We start from the raw sequence: 20290 nt of genomic DNA on the forward strand, positions 1-20290 counted from the left end.
TACTTACTATTATTCATCATTATAAGCTGAAATTCACCGATCAATAGCGATGGAAAATATCATAGTTTTTATTACTATTGCGTTTTCACTTAAATACATATCCCCCGACATCACTCAATATAACACCCACCCTGTTTTTACATGTATTTCATTTCATCTTAGGGGCCAATTTAAAGATACAACTCTTTAAAGGAGTTTTTATTATTAGTTAAGTTTATTTAAATTAAGAATGTTATTATTAGTCTAACAAATAACGTCATAATTAATCTAACAAATAGCGTCTTATTAGGATGAGTATATTAGGAGTCGTGGTGGTCTCCTTGTTACTCCTGACTGTAGGAGGACAGGATATCAACACCAGGATTCACAAACCTGGATATTGTATGATGAAAGCAGATGGAGACCCATCACCGGTATGTAGCTGTTTTGTTGTTTTGTTGTTTTGTATTACAGGATAGTTTGGTTAGTTATTGTAACAGTTGTTAACAGTGTATGTTATTAGTTAACAGGACAGTCTAGTATAACTGTAACAAATCATTGTAATGTCACTTTAACTGTTAGAAGTAGAACTAGGAAGTCAGTGTAAGGAAGTCATAATAGCACAGTCGTTTCTAAAGTTGAAGATTCAATATAAGGAGGCCTTTCGATACTTATTTGAATAAAATAGTGATTTTTCTGATCGTACTTGATTCAAAATCAAGCTAATTATGATTATTTGAATGTTTGACGAGCTGTTTAAATTTTAATAATTCAACATTATCAGAGAACTGGAAATTACGTGAGGTACGCTAACGAACCAGCTCAACCCATCGACTTTATCACTAAACTTGTCTTGAAAGGTAATATTTTCCAACAATTCTATCATTTAAATTTCAATATACTAAGTTTACAAAAACAGGTGATCAACCCTCACACCTCCCCCTCAATTACAATCTATTAAGATTCGCCTAGTCTGTAAAATACTCCCAGGCCCCCCTGCCCCTGCACCCCCTGCCTCGTTTTAATGCTTCTGTTTTGCAGATCTATGTCCTGATATAGCTGCTGGAGAGAAGGTGTGTTGTGACTCGTCCCAGGCAGCCACTCTTAAAGGCAGTGTAAGTTTTAGTTTAGACAATACACACCTCTAAACTAGAGATCTGATATCAATAATTTTATCGTGGTACTTTCTAATGGAAGCTTAGACAGTCAAGTTTTTAAAAATTGTAATCGAGGTTGTAGTAAAACTGTAAAAATGATTGCAACATTTTCTATGTTGACACTAATTCTAGTTCATTATGTTAACACTGAATACAATGTAGGTGGCTGCTGCGCAGAGTCTGTTAACGAAGTGTGAGGTGTCCTGGAAGAACTTTGTTTCTCTTTACTGCAAGTTTACTTGTTCTCCTGATCAGAGTCTCTTCGTGAACGCAACTGACTTAGAACTAAGCGCAGGTTACTTTCACTTTCATTATCATTAAATAAGCAGGTTACTTTCACTTTAATAATGAACTTACAGCAGTTGAGGGGTGGGGGGGGTAAGGGTGGTGGGTTCCTAGAAACATAGTTGATATGACAGGTCTATGTTGTTGTTTGAGAAGTTTCCAAATATTAATCGTATTCAGCTGACATATTATTATAACACAAAAACTTTTACAGACGGTACATTCTACAACGTAGAGCGAGTCTCCACTTTTCTAACTAACGAGTACAAATCAAAGTACTACAACTCTATAAAGGACGTATCTCTACCCTCTGCTAACATGAAGGCCATTGTCGCACTATGTGGTACGACAAAATGCGACCAGAACCGCTTTTTCCAGTTCATGGGAGACAACCCACTCTCTCCATTTACTATCGACTACCCTACAGAGGTACCTGATAACAAAGATAACGGCACAATTGTACCTCTAGAAGCTGAGACTTTGAAGTTCTGCTATGAGAAAGAGACTAATGACAGCTGGAGATGCTCCTGCCAGGATTGTCCCTCTGAGTTAACCTGTGCGGCTCCTCCCAACATACCAGCCCCTAAATCTCCCTTCCTAATCCTGGGATTTGACGGTCCACTCATCATCCTCCTCATCGTCTACCTCGCTCTCTTCCTCCTCTGCCTCGTTCATCTCTCTATAAACATACACTACAGACGTCTCAACCAGATGGACCCGATGACACGGAGTGCATCTATAGCTAGCAGCATCAGTGAGCGCCACATCGAAGTTCTTCAAGGTAATATTAACAAAGGGTGTCGTATTGTGGACCAGATCCTGCACAATTTCTTCACCAGCTGGGCTACTTTTGCTGTGTCTCACCCCTGGACTGTGATCATGTGCGCTGTAGTGGTTGTAGGCGCATGCTGTGGAGGAATGTACTTCTTTGTACTGACCAGCGCGCCCATTGATCTGTGGTCTGCACCCCTAAGTCAGACCCGGCTGGAGAAGAACAAGTTCGACGCTACATTTGTACCATTCTACAGGACAACCCAGGTTATAATCACTGCTCCTAACGTACCTTCCTTCAACTACACAGTACACAGAGACGAGCTAGACGGACCTGTAGAGCAAACCTTCAGCGGAGTATTCAGGAAAGACATCTTCACTAAGATCTTCAACCTACAGGCAGGGATCATGAGTGTAACAGCTAGTTTAGATAACAGAACTATCGGAGTTAAAGACGTGTGCTTTATCCCTCTAGCGCCTGATGTTAACGAGTGTGCTCTGATATCCCCCTTCCAGTGGTTCCAAAACAACCGTGCATCTGTTGACGTGGTGGTGACAGACAATAAGAACGGGCACAACGCCACATATCTAGAGCACATTTACAGGTGCGTGAGCTCCCCACTGGAGACAGCAGATGGTAGCTACGACACCATGTCCTGTATGACTACTTTCACTGGTCCGGCTCAAGTTAACATCGCTCTGGGTGGATTCTCAGAGAAAGGAGACCCTCTCCAGGCAGATGCTATCGTCCTGTCACTTCCTCTCAACAATCATAAGAACGAATCTCTTAATGCTGACGCAGAAGCCTGGGAGTCAGCCTTTATTGAGTATATGAGAGGGTGGAGTGATCCGGACATTGAGTTAGCTTTCATGGCAGAGCGTTCTATTGAAGATGAACTACAGCGTGAAGCATATCAAGACATCTTCACAGTGGCACTCAGTTACTTCCTCATGTTTGGCTACGTGGCCATCATGTTGGGTAAAGTGAGCTGCTGTGCTGAGACGGGTGTGCCTCTTTACTGTATCCGGAGATGGCTAGTGGACGCTAAAATCTCTCTGGGGCTCGCTGGAGTGATGTTCGTTCTACTGTCAGTGCTGGGATCCCTGGGAATATTCAGCTACGCTGGCTACAAATCAACTGTAATCATCATGGAGGTGATACCATTCCTCGTGCTCGCAGTAGGTGTGGACAACATCTTTATCTTGGTGCAAGCAGTACAGAGAGATTACCTCCTAGTTGGAGAGACAGGAAATGAGCAGCTGGTCCGGATATTTGCTGATGTGGCGCCCAGCATGCTACTCTCAGCGGCTAGTGAAGTGATCGCGTTTGCGTGCGGCAGTCTCTCCAGTCAGCCCGCAGTGCACGACTTCTCCCTGTACGCGAGTGTTGCAGTACTCCTCAACTTCCTGCTCCAAGTCAGCGTGTTCCTTGTCTTGCTCTCATGGGACCGTCAAAGGGAGTTAGCAGAAAGGGTGGATGTGTTCTGCTGTGTTGGTGCTTCATCAGATGTGCACTTGTCAGATGGGGAGACGCGGCCACGCAGCCCACTTTATCTGCTCGTCAGCAAGGTGTGGGTCCCTGCTCTGCTCAACACTACTGTAGTCAGGTTTATCGTAATGTCTTTCTTCGGACTTACCTTCTGTCTCTCTATCGCAGCTATCCCTCACCTCAGTATCGGACTGGACCAACAACTTGCTCTCCCTAAAGACTCCTACGTGGGACCTTACTTCATCTACCTGAACAAGTATCTAGAAGTGGGTGCTCCAGTTTACTTTGTAGTCGAGCTGGAGGATGACCAAGGTAACTACTCTCTCAACGCCAGCTCTCTGACGGGACAGAACCAGTTGTGTGGGGTCTCCGGCTGCAACGTTGACTCTGTAGTCTCCCTCGTTAACATCTACGCTAACTTCTCCGACTTCAGCCGTCTAGCTCAACCGCCTAACTCCTGGATAGACGACTATTTCGACTGGTTGGAGCCAACAGACGAATACTACTCATGTTGCAGATACTACAGCGGAGGGGAGAAGGAGAACCAGTTCTGTGCCTCTACAGACGACCAGGAATCCTGTTCCATGTGTATAGAAAGTGAGTACGACCACCATCGCCCTACTTCTCAACAGTTCCAGCAGTACTTAGAGTGGTACCTGAAAGATAACCCAACTACTAAAGGGTTCGGTTGCACAAAGGGAGGGCATGCAGCGTACGGTGACGCGGTTAAGTACACCGCTGTAGAACGCAGTGATAAAAAGGGAGCTGCTAGTTCTAATATTTCAGCTGCATACTTCATGACTTACCATACCACGTGTAGAAACTCTTCTGACTTTATTGACGCATACAGACAAGCACGAAACCTCTCCGAGCTCATAAAGCAGAACGTGAACGGTAACGTTTACCCTTACTCTGTGTTCTACGTGTACTATGAAATGTACGTGACTATGGTCAACCAGGTGGCTATTAACCTGAGTGTCTGCATCTTCGCTGTCTTCATTGTCTCCTTTGTCCTCCTCAACTTCAACTTCATGTCCTCAGTGATAACGACCACTACAGTTCTCATGATCACGGTAAACGTGTTGGGGATGATGTACTTGCTGAACATTAACATTAACCCAGTTTCTCTGGTGAACCTGGTCATGTCAGTGGGGATTAGTGTAGAGTTCTCTTCTCACATAACCCGCTCCTTCTCACTCAGCAGACAGCCTGGTCGGGTGGACCGCGCTAAAGAAGCACTCGCTAAAACCGGATCCTCAGTCCTCAGCGGTATCTTCATGACCAAGCTGATTGGGATATCAGTGCTGGCATTTGCTAAATCCCAGATATTTGAGATTTACTACTTCAAGATGTATGTGTGTATCGTGTTACTGGGAATGTTACACGGACTTGTATTCCTGCCTGTCTTCCTCACGTTCTTCGGACCTGCTCGCAACACCGAGCCACTTCGTACCTCCGGATACAAAAAAATTGAGACGGAGGCAAATGAGAGGGATCCTATCTTACCCAAATAGGGGCCATCTCATTTAGACTTTTTCTACAAAGTTATGTTAACGTATTTTTATAAGAGTCAGGTTACTGTAATGGTTTTAGCGAAGAAATCACAAGAGAGATATTGTTCAAAGTGTGACGTTTTTAGTTGAACTACTTAGAAAACATTGTGTTGATTTTGTAAATTAGAAGAAGTATCTAGAGTATCTAGAGCACAAATAACAAGTATTGTTGAGAGTGCAGATAATTATCAGATTGTACATCATTTTTGGGACAGTCCAGAAGTAACCCAATAATGACTCCAGGGGCAGGCTAATTTTGAAAATGGAGCTCCAGTTTGAATCTTACTTCTGGAAATCTCCTAGTTGGATTTTATTTTATCATTTTTGTAACATCTATTTTCTATCTCTACACTGTACAAGTATAGATTTTGATCATCATTATTTTTAATCATTAAAAGTTGCATCTTGCGAGTGTTATTGCTGTAATAAAATGGAAGCTGTGTTTTTATGTTTGTAATTAAAATATCTTTATCATTTGTTTATGCATTTTGGTGTTTTCAGTTGAAAAATGTGGATTAACTTAAACGTTGCGGTATTTTTGAATAGATATCGGTTTAACTTCCAACCTGCTAATTCTGGACCAATTTAGTTTCGAGCGTGTTAAATCACTCTACACTGTAATTTCAAGATTTTGTAAAAGGACCCTCGGCAGTTGAGACCAATTTGAATCGACGTTTTTTGTCAGCCAAAGCTATATAATGAAGAACTTGTTTTTCTTAGTCTCGTGATATTCCAATGTAGAGTTATTTATCATCATCAATTTAGTTTCGGGGTTTTGATATATTTTTAAAACAGTTGTTAAGTCCATTTTAATTTTCGATTTCGACGGATTTTAAGTGATCTTGGGCAAAGGGCTCACAGCATCAGGAAGATGGTTTCTTGTTACAAAGAATGAATAAAAGCTATTCATATTTTAAATTTGAATTGGTTCACCATTCATCTATTATCAGATGTGATTTGTCGTTTACAAATATTGTGATTTCATGATTGAATAAAGTTAAGCAACTCTTGAAAAATGCTTTGTTTTTAATAAGTACTTGTAGATATAAAGTATTTATAGTCACATTGAAGGATGTGTCTTCACAGAATAAATGGTATTCGAAATAGGTATTTAGTCTTTACCTGACTTGTCTCCTAAAACCTGTGATCTTGTGAGCCTCAAATACTTAAGCCGGCGAAAATTGAATAAAAAATCTGAAAGAGACTCTTTCCCTCAAAGAGTAAACACATGACACGTCCTTTTCTTTTGCAAGTACCTCCGGAACAAACTTGCTAATATTTCATTTTTGAAAGGGTCTACATGGCATGTGACAGGAAAACGCGGACATAATTTTTGTTGTGTTCAATGCGCGAAGCGAAGGGCATTTAATTAATTTGCCGGCCGCGGCGCGCTCGCGTGATTTTCCATTTTAAAAGCTTTCTCCGGTTATTTAGCTTCCAGAGTGCAGTGGCAGTACCTCAATCGAATCGTGTAATTCCTCAGTAAACTCCCTAATTCTTTTCGCAGAACAAAATGTGAGCTGGTCTTGTGGCCTGGGTTCTCTGGGCTAGATGGCGTAAAATGTGACGTCATAAGATCTATCAAACTTGAACGACGCCGCTTTCCACGAGCTCGGAGCTTCATGAACATGTATCGGTCATCGGACAGCTACGTTTTTCAAATGTCCGAAGAGAGATATAGTTGTTAGCATGACACAGTAATACAGTGGACTTCAGAGGAACCAAACATGGACTTATTGGAGTTGCTAAATGCCTGACGACATATTATTAGGCCGTGCGCCATGGCTCTTACTAATTCGCTCGCCCAAAAATTATCACGTGTCTTGGGTTTTTACGGTTTTGCAGCCGAACAAAACGGTTTTACATTAAAGCCTAATCCCAGTTACCCATGATGTACTATAAACCCAAAAACAATAAGATTAAGTATAACCCCTTCTTTTAAACATATTCATATTGCAAGTACTGCAAGAGTTAGATAGATAAGAGGGTGGTTAAAAATAAAATTGTTATTGCTTTATTGCAGCGAAATAATTTTAAAGTATTAAATCTGAATATTGTAATTTGTTTGCTGTCCAAAGAAATACCCCGTAATCTTGCCCGAATTACCAGGAATCAATATGACACTGTTTATAAAACTAAAAGCAGATAAGAAGCCTCGCACATAAACCTTTATTTAGATAATTTAGATCAGTTAACTACCGTTCAGATTATTGTAATTATTCATTTCGAACTCTTTGCTCTTTGATGAACGCATCTCATGAAATTTTTCCAAGTATCGTTGGTTGCATGTACGTCTACAGTTCCCTGTCTTCTTCTGTCCTTCAGTACCTGCAGAATTAGTAATGTATTGATTATCTAAGTATGTGTTCCTTATAACTTTATAATAATGCTTTCATGCTCATCTTTGATGCTCGTAACGTTAACGGTTTGCATGTATGAACCCAGGAAACGATTTTAAGGGTACACATCCTTTTCACATGCCGTCAAATTTAATTGAGTAAAGATTCAAGATACTCACTTTAATAAATTCTTCGTGACTCAGTTGTCCATCTCCATCCTCATCAAATATTTTGAAGGTCAATTTAACCATCTTGTCGTCTAAACGGGCTCCAGTACAAACGGACACTGCTCTCTGGAATTCTTCTTGTGTTACTGGTTTTTTAGCTATTTGGAACATTCTCAATGCAATCTCTAAATCATGAATATTATCAAACAGATTCACGAACTGGGAATACTGATCGAATGATACATCATTATTGCCAGTTGAGCTCATCTTATCGCTTTTGGATTCATCATAACCACTTTCCTTTGAAACTCTGATCACGTATTCATTCTTTGCTTGCCTGCCAAGCGATGTCCTCGAAAGCAGTAGTTCAGTAAACTCTAATTCGGTTATACAATTATAATCGTTTCCATCTGAATAATTACTAAATTCAGCTTCCAAGCATTCATTTTTGAGTCCCTCTATAAAGTTCGAGAGATCCTCAAAGGAGATAGCTCCGGAGCTGTCTTCTTTGAAGAAGTGTAATTTCATTGTTGTTTTATCTGAACTGCTATTTGTACATCCTCCAGTCAGACCATTTTCCAATATTTCAAACTCTTTTTCGTCCAACATCAAGTTCTGATTCGTGTCAATCAACTGGAACATTTTAAAGATATTCTCCTTATTGGTGCTGAAAATATCACTGTAAGAAGAAGCTGAAAGATATTTGAGATCAGTAACCATAATGATGAAGCAACGGTTTAATAACAGCTTATACTCTACTACAGGATTACAACATATTGAATTGAAAGCGAAATGTGAAAATATATAAAACTGGTCAAAACCTTTGAAAACTTACTTTAATAGAGAAACAAGAAATACATAATCCGAATAACTGATAATAGCTCTGACTCCTAACTGTTTGAGAAATCCTTGCCCCTCTGTCAAATGTGTGGGCGTTGACTCCAGTAACTCTTCGATCTCACTTTCTTCCAATATCCTTAAAGTCTGACTTTCCTCTTTACTGTTCTTGCTTAGAACTGTAAGCAATGCGGTGACTGTTATGTATTTCAAGACGTTGTTTAAATATAAATGAGTTATCTGACCGTTTAGGAACCAAGTTTAACTCAAATTTAAAATGTTCCCTTACTAGCAGTAAAGAAGTCGTCTGCTGTCATATACATCTCTGTTTTGTATTTGATGGAAGCAAAAGAACAAAAGTGTTTAAATAACCGAGTCTTCCTGAACTTGCTTTCACCCGCCTGGAAGTTATAAGTGTCGAAATTTAACGATGTATAACTATCAGCCAACCATTCAATAATTTGAATATAGAGTATAGAATTAGAATATACCCTAATTTGTTGAGTGGCACTTATTAAGTTATTATGTTTATTAAAGGTTGCTACAATCTTACAAGTAAGTATTATAAATAATCATACCTGAGCTATCTCGAACTCCAAGTCTTCTGCCTCTAACAGTTCATTTTCCTCATCATCCTTCCCAGTCAGCACAGCGCCAGTAGCCCCTGCAGGTCCCAGGATCAGATACCGAGTGTACCTGCGGGTTAGGAGCGGAATAAACTGGGAATAACAAGAGCTTAATACGAAATTTAGGTTCACACGGTCTTTAATCAACATGATCACAAATCATAATTCCACATTCATACCAGTTAGTTTGACCTCCAGTTCCTTGATCCCCGCCATTATCCGTAGGTCTAGCCATGCTTATTTGCCTTCTTGAATCTCTGATTCTGTTAAGAAGAACTGATCTTCCAGCACCAGATAGGTTCCGACACACTTTCCGCATCATTTCCTGACATTTTTAAAATGAAAAGGGTCATTATTACAAATATTCGCAATCTTTGTCATTGGATGGTGTCATCAGCAATAGCATCTATTGAGTATTGGTGCTATCCGTAAATTGATGCAATGGCGATTGCTCATATCTTATATGATCTTTTAGCTATAATCCCAATTGAACGGTATCAATAAACCAGCTGCAAACATTTTAATGGGGTAGATGAAGTCTAAAACTCAAACTGAAAACGTAATCTAAAGAACATCAAGGGGAACAAGAGCAAAAATACAGGAAAATACAAAAACGTTCGTAATGTAAATGGGTTTGTTTTACTAGTTACTAAGTTACCGCCAGTTAGATCATGTTAGCGCTAGCTGCCCATATATCTTAACTCTCCCCAAAGCCCATTGGCACAATGCCGTGGTCTAGTTACGGTGGTTTATGGTTATATACTACATATATAGTTACTTGCTCCATTGATAAACTGATGCCATTTTGGGGAACTGAGAACAAATCAACGATTTTTATCAGTAAATTTAATAACGGGCAATGTATTACTTATACTTCTAGCTAATTAAATTTTGCCACATTACATCATTGTTTGTTAAATAGCCAATTATGTTAAATATTTAATGTTGTTAAATAGCTATTATCAATCACTTTTAATCAAACTCTATCGCCTGAGATTAATTAATGAGAAACTTCAAAGATAACTAACAGTTATGATCAGTCAATTATCAATTACGAAAACTGGCTGCGATGTTTCTATATCTCTATAATAGGCGTTAAGATAAGCCAGACTATCAAGCGCTTATATTCTGAAGAATATTTTGAGTTTGTTCAAGTTTACCAAAGAGACAATAACGTAATGAATAACTGAATAAGCGGCACTTTTTACGTACTAAGGTTTTAAGCAACAGATAGTCAAAAACTCAACAGTAGCCTAGTGAGAACAGGTTTGATCTCGGTTTTCCAGCTCACCCTGAGTAGTACTGCTAGGTGTTAATAGCAAATACAAGCGACCTGTAGGCTGGACACCTTTAACAGATATACGTAATACTTCACCAACCCTTCTCCTGTTTTCCACCAACCCTTCTCCACCAATCCTTCTTCACCAACCCTTCACCTGCTCTCAACCAACCCTTCTCCACCGACCATTCTCCGCCAACCCTTCACCTGTTCTCCACCAACCCTTCTCCACCAATCCTTCTTCACCAACCCTTCACCTGTTCTCATTTCTCAACCAACCCTTCTCCACCGACCATTCTCCGCCAACCTTTCTCCACCAACCCTTCTTCAACAAACCTTCTCCTGTTCTCCACCAACCCTCCTTCACCAACCCTTCCCGCTCTTGTACTAACAACAGTTCCACAATATGCACTACAGCGGTTATACAAGCTAACAATAATACAGCTATCAGTTTAAGTTTTAAATGCGGCCAGCGATACAAGGATTAAAATATAACATATGGCCTACTTCGTTAGGTTGTACTGTTGGCACTGTCCAAAAAGCCCAAAACATCTTTGTGAAATTCCATACATTCTAATTGCAATGATTTCATCGATTTACTCCCTTTTCGTGTCAAAATAGATCGGAAATATCGGTCCACGGCATTTAATCTAACTGGTAATCCACCGAAAGAGTGGATACACCGCAGACTCACTAGATCTGAATATATATTATATACTCGCTTTATGAATAAGTATGAATTGAGCATGAGCAGCTATGATCCAGTTTTAAAACTTAGTTTCAGTGAGCCACCAATCTGAGCCAGTAACCCATAGATCTAAGCCAGTGAACCAAAAGAAATAGGAGCCAAAATGTACCCTGAATCACGGCTCAAGATTCAAAATTCGGACTCACGGATTCATGCCTGTTTTATGATTGCAAAAATTAAATTTTGGCTTAAAAGGTGACTATATAGTATATACTCACCGGATTGCTTTTATGAATGACCCTAAGGTAACCCTAAACAGCCTCGTGTGGACAAACAACGGTGAGAATGAGATGTGAAATAGCATTACGTTCCACTCTTACAGACAATTGTTTTGCTGCGTTTAAACTAGTTTTTGTGGGGGATTATTTTAGGATATTTATATTTTACAGTTGAGCTTATATGATGATTATTTACTGAGGTAAATATGAACTTCGGGGAAAATTTGAAATATTAGAAATATTGCACAGCTTGATAAAATACATAACTTTTAACCATGGTAAATAAAAACCAACTTGAAAACATATTGCATTTAATTTCAATTGAGCAAAACTTTAACTTAAAAGTATAAAACAAAAATTCATCGGAATAAAATGTTTGTGCGACTAATATTCTCCATAATTGAGTTGATCTCCCAATGAATATGGTATAGTTAAGCTGCCAAAGAGTCATATTATACGTATTATATATGTATAAGTACAATATTCAATTTTCAATATACAGTCAAATGTCAATTTATAATACTAATAGTCAATTACGGTATCAAAAGTTAATTCTTCAAAATTCATCCATAACTATTTCGTCATCAAAATTTCTCGATATCCACCATTCTCCTAAACTGAAGTCATCATCATGCGTTCGTGGACACATTTCCTGAAAGCCATCCAAGATTTGGGCGGTATCTGCACGTCCACTGTGCCCCGGCTTCGTATGCGGTCTTTCATTACCTGGACGATATCTGATCTTAGATCGGAATGAAAATTTGGGCTCGCCATTTAAACTTAAATCTTTACTTTCAGACAGAACCTCTGCTGATATCAATGAAATCTGTAAACACTTAACATGTCCCACTAGCAGAAAGTTAATAAGTTTTATACCTTCATAAACTCGTCGTGACCCAAATGTCCATCTCCATCCTCGTCAAATATCTTAAAAGTTAGTTTTACCATTTTCTCATCTAAAGGCGTTCCTGTGCAGACTTTCACTGCTCTCTGGAATTCTTCAGGTGTAACCGGCTTCTTTGCTATCTGATGAAACAATATTTGAAATCATATCTCTTCATTGCCGCAATCATTTTTTCGTTACTAAGCATTACTGGGCGGCGCTCAGCCTGTCATTCCGCCGAATCTTTATTCGGCGCTTTATTCATATAATATGTTTATGAACATAATAGCCTGGGGTCTCCAGGTAATACTAAGCATAGAAATGACGTAAATCTTAGCTAGATTTTTAAATGATTCATTAGAGAACGCACCTGGAACATTCTCAGTGCTATTTCAAGGTCATGGATGTCATTGAGAAGGTTCATGAACTGGGAGTACTGATAGAAAGATATGCCTCCATCATCCTCTACTCGGTTTGATATTCTGCGCCTGTACTTGTCTTTCTCCAGCTCACCTATTTGCAATGTTAATGATTATGGTCGAGTTAGACTGGGAGACGTAAAGTAGGACAGCTTTTTATGAACTGATAAATTAATATAGTCATTACCAGGGACGAGACGTAAAATTAAAGAATTAACAGCGACTATAATAATAGGTTGTAATTGTAGGGCATAACTGTTAATACCTAGCCCAGTGTTGGTATTGAGAGCAAGTCACATGTTAAATTTCGGTTTCGTGTTGCGTAATTATGAGTCATTACTCGTCTGAGAATATAATTTCTGTGGCAGTGTAAGCTAAGGACAGATTGAGTAAAATTAACTCACTAAGAAGTGTCCTAGAAAGGAGAAGTTCGGTGAAATCAGTCTCTAGAATCTGTCCACCTTTAGCGTGCTCACTAAACTCAAGTTCTAAACATTCTTTTTGGAGACCGTCCAAGAAGTGCACAAAATCACTAAAAGTCATCACTCCAGAGCCATCCATGTTGAAAAAGTGGACCTTTAAGGTAGTATTCTCGATATTATCGTCTACAACACCCTTGGAGAATAACTTCTCGACTAGTTCGAACTCTTCTCTGGTTAGGACCCAGTTACCATCCACATCTATCATCTGGAACGTCTTTAGGAAGTGGTCGCGAGGCTTACTGGACGAATATGTTATATAGAATATAGAATGAGGTTATTTATACAAAAGAATTTATTTCTACCTTAAAGCAGGGTTTTTGGTAAAGGGTTATAGTTTGGGTCAGTGAAAAGTCGTTGCTAGGGATAGGGTTGGGATACAACTACGGTTATGATAAGAATTAAGATGTGAACGTTTTTCAAGATATGCGACATAAGATTTGGTGATAATCATTATTAATGACCTGAGTATGGAAACTAGGAAGAGGTACTCAGGATAACTGATGACAGCATTCTTGCCTAGAAGCCGGAAAAGACCCGTCTTTTCGAGGTCATGTGAAGGGGCTGCGTTCAGAATGGTCTGGAACTCCTCGTCTGTCAAGGTATCCAGATCCGTGTATCTTCGAGCGCACATCTTCTGGTCTTTGAAAAGAACTGAAAGGTATGAGTATTAGAGCTCTTTGGGGCATTGCAAGACTTTATTACAGGTAGGACTTATAGTAGTGATTTGTAAGTTTATAACTTACCAAGACGCTCCGAGTTGGACTCGTCGACGGTCTTGGAACAAATATTTTACGAGTATCACCCGTTAACATGATAGTGATCAGGAAGATCGATATTTTAACTTTCATACCACTTACTTGCTTTAAGAAAGTCTTCGCCTGTCATGAAAAGCTCGGTTTTATATTTGAAAGAGGAAAATGAGCAGAAGTGTCGGAACATTCTTGTTCTGCGATACCTCGTGGCTTCCGCCTGAAGATTTAAGAACCTATAAATGGTTATAGATCTGGGGAGGTGAAGCAAGTTCGCTTTGTCACGTGACAGTGATTTTGGGTTTGATTGGTCAATGCTGGTTGAAAGTGGTTGATTAATCACTGTCAGAAAATATAGTTCAGAAAATATAGTTCAGAAAATATAGTTCAGAAAATATAGTTCAGAAAATATAGTTCAGAAAATATAGTTTAGAAAATATAGTTCAGAAAATATACTTCAGAAAATATACTTCAGAAAATATAGTTCAGAAAATATACTTCAGAAAATATAGTTCACCTCCCCACCAATATTAAAAGTTATTGATTGTATTCTTTTGTTGACTCATAAAACTTATTCTCACGAATTTGCAGCTCACATACATGCTGTTATAGATTGAATCGAGCTAGTTCCTAGCTCTCTCCTGATTCTTCTAGAACCTTCCACGAGGACCAAATATCTCTTGATATTTACGGGTTAAACCACTAGTCCGTAAAGAGGACAGTTAAAACCACTAGTTCGTAGAGAGGATAGTTAAACAACGGTTAACTACCTTGTTTTAATTATAAACTTAGACCTCTCCGAAACATGTAGGTTTAGCGTAAGGGTCAAGGTTCTGCGATCTTAGTTTGTTCATTACTCCAATTATTCTGATTTTATCATCATACTATCTTTCACTTGAACTTCGAGTATCTATCTATTCTCCACGCACCGGTGATAACAGATTGGCGACGAGGATAAAACGGCGACGAGAATAAAACATGGACGACACGAAGCCACCAAAAGATATGCCCTTGTCGACAGGTAAGATTCAAACTGTTACAGACCAGATGAGTCGTATTTCAATCATAGGTAAACCCCGCCAGTTTGTATACGGCGATAACTTTCATCAGTTTTGCGATCGGTTCACGGAATACGTAACCATAAATGAGTTAAAGAAAAACCTCGACATGATATTTCTATCCTTGGTCGACAATAGAACACACGCATCTTTGAAATCCGTAGAATTGGATGATGATGATAAAGCCGATGCAGCTAAATTATGCGATGCTTTTAAGAATGCCATAAATCCGGTCGTAAGCAATGCAAATGCTCTTGCAAAATTATATAATCTAAAGCAAAAGAGCCATGAATCCATTGACGATTATAATTATAGACTTGGTATCATAGCCCAGAATCTAAATTTTTCTCCATCTGACCTTACAAGTCATAAATTAGAAGCTTTCATACAAGGCCTTAGAAACATTGCCATAAAAATAGAAATTGTCAGAGACAGAAAGAACTTAACATATGACAAGGCAGTAAGTAGTGCCAAATCTCTCGAGGCTTTCTTCATTGAAGATAACAAAAATAATTCGGACGATACATAAATTAAAAATACCCGTAATAGCAACGTGAATAGATCAGCAGGTCCGTCAGGCCATAGAGCAAGGAATAGATCGAGAAATAGATCAATGAATCGTTACAGTTCTAGATCTAGATCAAGATCAGTGAGTCATATTGATTCTGATAATAGCAGGAACCATTCGAAATCTCGGTCCAGAGATAGAAAAAAAATCTTCGTGATCGTTCTAGATCAAGCTCCTACCCTGAATCATTTCGTACAGATTCAAAATGAGATAGATATATCGACTGGCACGGGACAACATATTGCCCCAGAACCTGGTACTGCAGTGAGTCAACCAGGCCATCATTCGCCCGATAACACTATCCCATTGACCGGCATAACTAGCACGGAAGTAGACCCTACGAGCTCAAATGAAGCTTATGTATATGAGAGGTTAGCAAGGAATAACCCAAGGGCTACTAGAAGTCTACCTATTGATAGGTTTGATTATCGTCATGACCACGTGACGGTCAATAAAAAGTACAACAAGAAAAGGAAGTGAGTACTTGATTACTGTAATTCTGCAGATATGTGAGTTTCTAAACTAGCAACGAAGTCGTATGATACTATTTCTCGGATATAATTTTAGGTGTGCCCTGAGCGCTCGGGTACCTTTTAAACCGACTAATCAGTTATGATCATATTATCGAAGACTTCTTTTAATCATGATACTCTGCTAGTTTTAGTACTTTAGCCAGTTAAACTTTATAATTTATAATTATACAACTAGTTTAAATCACTTTCTGGCATACTCACACCGCCATATTAATTAAGTATAAATGGCGTGTAGCAGGATATTACAATTACAATTATATATTACAAGGTCAATCTAATAAATGACTATTTCCCCCGTTCGTAACAAAAAATATTCTTCCAGAGAAAGAAGAGCCCGGACCCCAGGCAGTAACGATAGAAGAGGAAGCGACAACAGAAGAGGCAGCAGTGACAGGACCAGCAACAGAGACAGAAGGAGCAGCAGAGAAGGAGCTCATAGAGTCACTAGAGAGCGTCACCGTAATGGAGACTGATAGCCCCGCAGACGGAGATAACCCCGCAGACGGAGATAGCCCCGCAAACGGAGAGACCTTGGTGTCAGTGAACGTGACAAGTCAGGCCTTGCTGCCAGCTAACAAAAGTGGTGCCCCTGAGCAAGCGAGGCTACGGAAGCACGACGCCATATGGGCCGGCATGTGCCCCTGGAGCCCTGGGCACATTCCCCGCCTTCAAACTTCTTTAAACCGGGGTATCACCCTCTCGCCATGCTGTGGCGGAAAAACCCCATACATCCCTGTCCACGCATTCGCGTCCATAACGGACCAGAACGAGATCAGAAAAGATCTCCTGGGGATCTGGAACCCCAAAAAACTACTGGAAAGGATTTGCTGACCGTAGCTAGCTTAAACAATATTTCCACCTTGCTATGGTGGACCGCCAACAGCAGGTGGGAGTAAGTCCTTTGTGACATATCCCTAAATCAAAGTATTTTAGTCCTTTGTGACATCTCCCTATATTAAAATGATTTAGTCCTTTGTGACATATCCCTTTATTAAAATGATTTAGTCCTTTGAGACATATATTCTATATATTATGATATAACACTGTTACTATTGTAATATATCACTACTAGTTTTACTACCTTGGTGCAGTTATCAAAAATGCGTCTATTCATTTCTTGAAAAATAAAAACCAAAAACAACATACGATTGTAAGAATCATAAATCAAAATATAATTGAGGTGTCGATCATATTAGATCATAAATTGGGAATTCCACAAAATCTATGTTGATTATACCCTTCTTCTATGGACCCTTACCCACATGTTACTACCGCTCTATTGAAGCCCTACACATTACTTCTTCTTCTACTGAAGTCCTAAACGTCACTCCTGCTCTATTGAAGCCCTACACATTACTTCTTCTACTGAAGTCCTAAACGTCACTCCTGCTCTATTGAAGCCCTGCACATTACTTCTTCTCCACCGAAGTCCTAAACGTCACTTCCGCCCTCATGAAGCCCTGAAAATTTCTCCTGCATTTACCTCACTTAGTCCTTAGAAGACACTATTAGAGCCCACATCACCCCAAAGACCTTGAAGATCTAAGTTGACAATAGTTAGGTGAACGACTTACCTTCTGGATCAACCGTCATACTAAGACTTAACTAACAAGAATAGACACGATCCTAGTTGATGAACATCAGCTCACGCCAACAACGGCTCATTGAAATACTTCTAAATGGACAATCCGAAAACTATAGTTTTTAATAAATGAAACAGACTGGAGAAAATAAAATTTCCTTGAAGACCAACGAACAATTCGTGTAAATTATTTTTAATAGAATATGGAGAAGAATTAAATCTGTGAATTCGTGTTAGCATTTGATTTTCAATATGTGAGATATTTGTGACAAGACCCATAGCTTGTTTTTTCAAAATTGTGGACGTATAATAAAAACCCCGTAAAGATTTTATCTACCAATAAAATCTTTTTCTGTGTCCGTAGGGATCTGTTATAGATTGAATCGAGCTAGTTCCTAGCTCTCTCCTGATTCTTCTAGAACCTTCCACGAGGACCAAATATCTCTTGATATTTACGGGTTAAACCACTAGTCCGTAAAGAGGACAGTTAAAACCACTAGTTCGTAGAGAGGATAGTTAAACAACGGTTAACTACCTTGTTTTAATTATAAACTTAGACCTCTCCGAAACATGTAGGTTTAGCGTAAGGGTCAAGGTTCTGCGATCTTAGTTTGTTCATTACTCCAATTATTCTGATTTTATCATCATACTATCTTTCACTTGAACTTCGAGTATCTATCTATTCTCCACGCACCGGTGATAACAATGCTGACACATTTTGACAAAATACAATTCAAACGAATCACTCGATTGAATTCGACTTAGTAAAACTAACACGTTTACAGCAACGATATGATAGCAAAAGTTAAACTCAAATCAAAGTCGATTCAAATCATGCAAAAACCCTACAACGATCAATGGAGTAATCGGACCTTTTTCGCATCCTGAGTGACAATAACATTAATTAAATTTATTGGGTGGGAGTTGCTTCATTCACAAATCGCATGTAAATCATGGTATAAGCCACCGATCTAAAAAATTGCTTTGCGAACATAAGTTAATATTAGTGCGAGGATGGCAGAACAAATAAAATAAGCTATTGTTGATTTACTGATTTAGTACTCAATGTCCAGATTTTAATCCCCCTTTGATTGGAGCCCGAATCAAAGGGGGAAAGTGCTTTCCATTCATTTGAGGATTAAACTTACGTGATCAATGTCCACCTCCTCCTCGTCATCGTCACTGGAGGAGCTTGCCACAACTGCCCCTACAGCTCCCCCTCCTAGTAATCCAGCTCTACTGTACCCCCTGCAAATGTGGACACTTCATCGTCATGTATTCTTATACTCACTAATCTTTCAGGATTAAAGCAGAGATCAGATTTCAATTTCTGCTTGCCTGATGAGTAAGAACAAGTTAGACAGTCCATATTTTAAGACCCTTACCTATTATAGTTGTTTCCTTTCTCCTCGTGTCCTCTTTCCTCCCCTCCGTTAAAAGTGAATCTAACACCCGCACACTGCCTCACTTTACCACATTTAACACAGCTGTGACCAATTTGTGACAAAAGCCGGACACACTTTCTGTACAACATAATTTAGGACGCTTGCTACCTCACATAAAGGCTCTGTTCACTATTCTTTACTGGATATCACATTCCTGGTACTTCTTATAAATAACGGAGTTTAGTTTGCAGTTGCGAAATTAATTCAACCATTTAAAAAGTAGTAGTTGTACAGCAATACTAAGGTAATGGGACTACTGCGGACCCTCTACCGGCCAAACCTTGTTAACAAAGCCGCAGTCAAGGTTTGGTGAACGGTAGTTAAAAGCGCTTAAGGGACATAAGTCAAAGTGGTAGAGCAACATCATGTAGTGGACATCTTGAGAAATGAGTAATAGGTAGAATGTAAGGTTGATCCTTCATAAATCGTTTTTTTCTCCGATAATAAATTGACATCAAGTCTTGAAAATTATTCGAGAAGAACCTCATATAATTTAGTTGCAGCGTGCCACATGGCTATCTAACTGCAAACCCTACCCATTGCTGAGCAAGGCCATTTTACCTTCACACAGACAACGAACGCTGTAAGAAGATGACGATCAGACCTCATAATTTAAAAAAGTACCTAATTAGGGAAATGATTGGAAGATAATTGTGAGCGATTGCCATTGGTCTTCCTTGTGCCAAGAAAGTTTCAAGAAGCGTCTTCTTTTGGTTTAGTTGGAACAAGAACAACGTGGTTGTAGAAAACAGTACTTGGTCATCGCAGTGCAAAGCGAGAAAGGAAATGCTTTGTCTTGGCAGGTGTAAATAAAAGTGTGAATAAAAGTGTAAATCGATTGTTCAATTCAAACACCGAGAAAGCTCTACACAAGCTCTCAAAAGCTCAAACTAACCAAGCTGGTCGCATCGAATCAGAGTCAATAAATAATGATCTGCTAAACGGTAATTTACTTTTACTCTTCAGCATAACATTACTTTGAATCGTGTGCAGTTACGTTAATTTTTGTACGGTCATACCGCGCAAACGAGTGAGACTTGCAAGTAGAAAGCAAATTTAGTTTTGATTAATGAAGTGTAAAATTGAAAATATTCAAACGGCAAACTTGAAGCGAACAAAGTTC

The 20290-nt window shown here is 39.2% G+C and overlaps 3 protein-coding genes across 3 annotated transcripts; 1 reads left to right on the forward strand and 2 right to left on the reverse strand.

The window, feature by feature from the left end:
• Nucleotides 1–263: 263 nt before the first annotated feature.
• On the forward strand, nt 264–6250 carry LOC134812560 (NPC intracellular cholesterol transporter 1-like). The gene is made up of 5 exons (XM_063820046.1): nt 264–413; nt 764–839; nt 1021–1094; nt 1299–1431; nt 1636–6250. The coding sequence occupies exons 1-5, from the start codon at nt 291–293 to the stop codon at nt 5193–5195; spliced, it is 3966 nt and encodes a 1321-aa protein (XP_063676116.1). The 5' UTR covers nt 264–290; the 3' UTR covers nt 5196–6250.
• A 1107-nt stretch (nt 6251–7357) lies between these two features.
• On the reverse strand, nt 7358–19332 carry LOC134819331 (uncharacterized). Its single transcript, XM_063829278.1, has 12 exons — nt 19108–19332; nt 18871–18970; nt 18595–18606; nt 14090–14201; nt 13694–13883; nt 13155–13471; nt 12702–12844; nt 12325–12474; nt 12067–12174; nt 8576–8817; nt 7753–8407; nt 7358–7562 (listed from the first exon to the last, which is right to left on the reverse strand). Exons 1-12 carry the CDS (start codon nt 19254–19256, stop codon nt 7455–7457), a joined length of 2286 nt encoding a protein of 761 aa, XP_063685348.1. The 5' UTR covers nt 19257–19332; the 3' UTR covers nt 7358–7454.
• Nucleotides 8781–9529, reverse strand: LOC134812569 (uncharacterized). The gene is made up of 3 exons (XM_063820057.1): nt 9383–9529; nt 9156–9273; nt 8781–8978 (listed from the first exon to the last, which is right to left on the reverse strand). Exons 1-3 carry the CDS (start codon nt 9523–9525, stop codon nt 8850–8852), a joined length of 390 nt encoding a protein of 129 aa, XP_063676127.1. The 5' UTR covers nt 9526–9529; the 3' UTR covers nt 8781–8849.
• Nucleotides 19333–20290: the final 958 nt, after the last annotated feature.

Source organism: Bolinopsis microptera, chromosome 1 (genome assembly GCF_026151205.1).
Source record: "Bolinopsis microptera isolate Bmic1 chromosome 1, MBARI_Bmic_1.0, whole genome shotgun sequence".
NCBI lineage: Eukaryota > Metazoa > Ctenophora > Tentaculata > Lobata > Bolinopsidae > Bolinopsis > Bolinopsis microptera.